This window comes from Myotis brandtii, unplaced genomic scaffold, assembly GCF_000412655.1.
Source record: "Myotis brandtii unplaced genomic scaffold, ASM41265v1 scaffold7452, whole genome shotgun sequence".
Classification (NCBI taxonomy): domain Eukaryota; kingdom Metazoa; phylum Chordata; class Mammalia; order Chiroptera; family Vespertilionidae; genus Myotis; species Myotis brandtii.
This window is the reverse complement of record NW_005370971.1, coordinates 10,303-12,788: the sequence shown is the minus strand read 5'-3', so window position 1 is coordinate 12,788 and position 2,486 is coordinate 10,303. Positions and strand designations below refer to the sequence as shown.

The 2,486-nt window shown below is 58.0% G+C and overlaps 1 protein-coding gene and 1 pseudogene across 1 annotated transcript in view; both read right to left on the bottom strand.

Annotated features, from left to right (window-relative positions):
- Window positions 1-416: 416 nt before the first annotated feature.
- LOC102254561 lies at window positions 417-1,567 on the bottom strand (annotated as a pseudogene).
- Window positions 1,568-2,476: 909 nt separating this feature from the next.
- The window catches only part of LOC102254859 (HLA class I histocompatibility antigen, B-73 alpha chain-like), a 1,269-nt gene continuing 1,259 nt past the window's right edge, over window positions 2,477-2,486 (bottom strand). Inside the window, exon 3 of the mRNA XM_014530613.1 lies at window positions 2,477-2,480. Within this exon, the coding sequence (XP_014386099.1) occupies window positions 2,477-2,480 (4 nt within the window). The remainder of the gene's footprint in view (window positions 2,481-2,486) is intronic.

The following is a 2,486-nucleotide window of genomic DNA, read 5'->3' as shown; positions in this document are numbered from 1 at the left end:
AGGCAGTAAGAAGCTGCAGCTGAGCGTACCAGGCAGTAAAAACAGGAATGGGGACGGCCAGCCCCACCTCTACTGGACAGGAAAGGCTGGGGAGGGGGTGTGGTGGGCAGGGGTGGGACAGCCTCCCACCTCCTCACATTATGCTGATAGGAACACACACATTCAAATGCCCTTTGCAGAAAGAAATCAGAGGTTCTTTTTTTTTTTTTCCCCTCCGTGTCTGAGTTTAATTGTTTGAGGAATGCTGGACAGAGAAGGGATTTGCGGATACTCAGCTGTGCAGAGAAGACAGTGGGGAAGCATGGATGGTGGCAGGATTTCCTTTAAATAAATGTTACACACAGCGGCCCGCAAGGTGGGGAGGGGCAGCCCCGCTCGGGGCTTCGTGGGCATGGGGGTGCCCTCCCCTCATCGAGGCATGGAATGCGGTGTCAGTGGTCATGATCGGAAGGGTTTCGTCCTAGAGCACCGCCCTGGCGCTACCATGATCTGGCCTGCAAGGACATTGGAATTTCTGGAAGGTCAATGGTCCGTAACCGTGAGGGGCCTCCGCGGCCCTGGAGTCCCGTGTCCTGGCAGGCGGGGCGCCTAGATGACCTTCTTCAGCCTGTCGTACAAGACCAGCATGAAGGACCCGCCCATGCCCCTCAGACGTTGGACCAGGCGCCCTTGAAGAAGGCCTTGCCGCCCTGGTCCTAGATCTTCCTCCAGCAGTCCATGGTGCCCGTGTACATGATGTCGGCTCCTTTGCACCCCGACTGCATCATCATCCGTCGCCGCATGGTGTCAAAGGGGTAGTACACCAGGCCCGCCATGGCCGTCACCGACTGGGCGATCATCCAGCTGATGAAGATGTGGGTGTTCTTGGGCTCGGGGAGCATGCCTTTGGCCGTGTCCTACACCCCGAAGTAGGCTGCCTGGTAGATGATGATGCCTTGCATGGAGACGTTGAAACCCTGGTACATGCCCCCATGCCATCCAACTTGGTGATGTGCACCAGGCAGGGTCCCAGGCCCTTGAACTGGTGCTCGGTGCCCGATTTCCCCTTGTCGGCCGCCAGCCAGTCCGGGCGAAATCCAGGGGGTAGATGAAGCAGAGGGAGGTGGCGCCCGCGGCCCCGCCCGAGGCCAGGTTGCCCGAGAAGTGCCTCCAGAATTGGGTGTGCTTGTCCTCGCCCCGCAGGAACACCTGCTTATACTTATCCTTGAAGGCGAAGTTGAGGGCCTGGGTGGGGAAGTAGCGGATCACGTTGGCCATGTTGCCCCGCCAGAAGGACAGCACGCCCTGCTCCTTGGGGATGCGCAGGATGCAGTCCATGATGCCCTTGTACTGCTTGACGGCCGTGATCTGCTGGCTGGCATGTTGCACCTCCTACAGCAGCTTGACCCGCTCCATCGGGGCCACGGCCGTCATGGAGATGGTGGCTGGGACACCTCCGGCTAGGAAGTCCTTGGCGAAGGAGATGGCCTGTTCCATCCTGGCAGCACAGCGCGGGGAGCCAGGGGCACGGAGCAGAGTGGAGGCGTAGAGAGGAGCCAGGAGTGTGGGCGCCCCTGGCTCAGCACTGCAGCCGCCCCGGGACCGAAAGGAAGGGGGAACCTCAGAGATTCTTGATTCACAAAGTGGGAGCATAAACAAATCTCCCATCACTCAGTCCCTGACAAGTGCCTCACACTGTGGAAGAAAATGATCATGAACAAATTCAGTTCAGGGGCTGTAAGTAGTGACCTTCTCAACAGCCCACCGCAGGCTCACTATGTCCCACAGAATCCCCATCACCCAGTCCTGTCCCTTTTGCCCCAACCCCTGCTATCATCAGAGTCTCATCTTCAGAAGCCGTGAGAGATACATCAGAGCCCTGGGCACTATCGCTGCCTGAGGTAGAACAAAACAGGACGGGGTCAGAGCCCCCAGGAGAGGAGACTAAGGGAGGAACTATGGGGGTGAGGTCCCCCATGGGATCCAGTCTGTACTATCACAGGATCTCAGGGGTCACCCTCCATACTCACTGGCAGCCTGAGAATAGCTCCCTCCTTTTCCACCTGTGGGAAGAAAACATCCCGTGAGAAGACAGGGAGGACCCAGGGCCATGAGCTCCTAAAGGAACTCCTAGTCCTGGAGCCCAGAGAAGTTTCCAGAACTGTGACTACAGACCCAGGGCAGGATCAGGAAACCTGAGGAAACTACACGTGTGGGGACTGGACCAACCACCCTCCTGGAGGTCTGTCCTCAGCAGGGACCTTCCACCCTGACCTGGGAGTGCTGGAAACCAGGCCCCATCACTAGAATCATCGAGGTGATGAATCTGTCCCTCATTTTCACACGTGTCTGACTAAAGAGTGAGTATCAGCAAATAGGGCCCCACACTGGGCAACCACACGTGTGGGGATGGTACTTGCCCTTAATGAAGCAGAACACACTTCTACCTGGGCTTGCAACCCCCAGTGAGACAAGAAACTCAGGCCCCACCCCTTCCCTACCTGAGC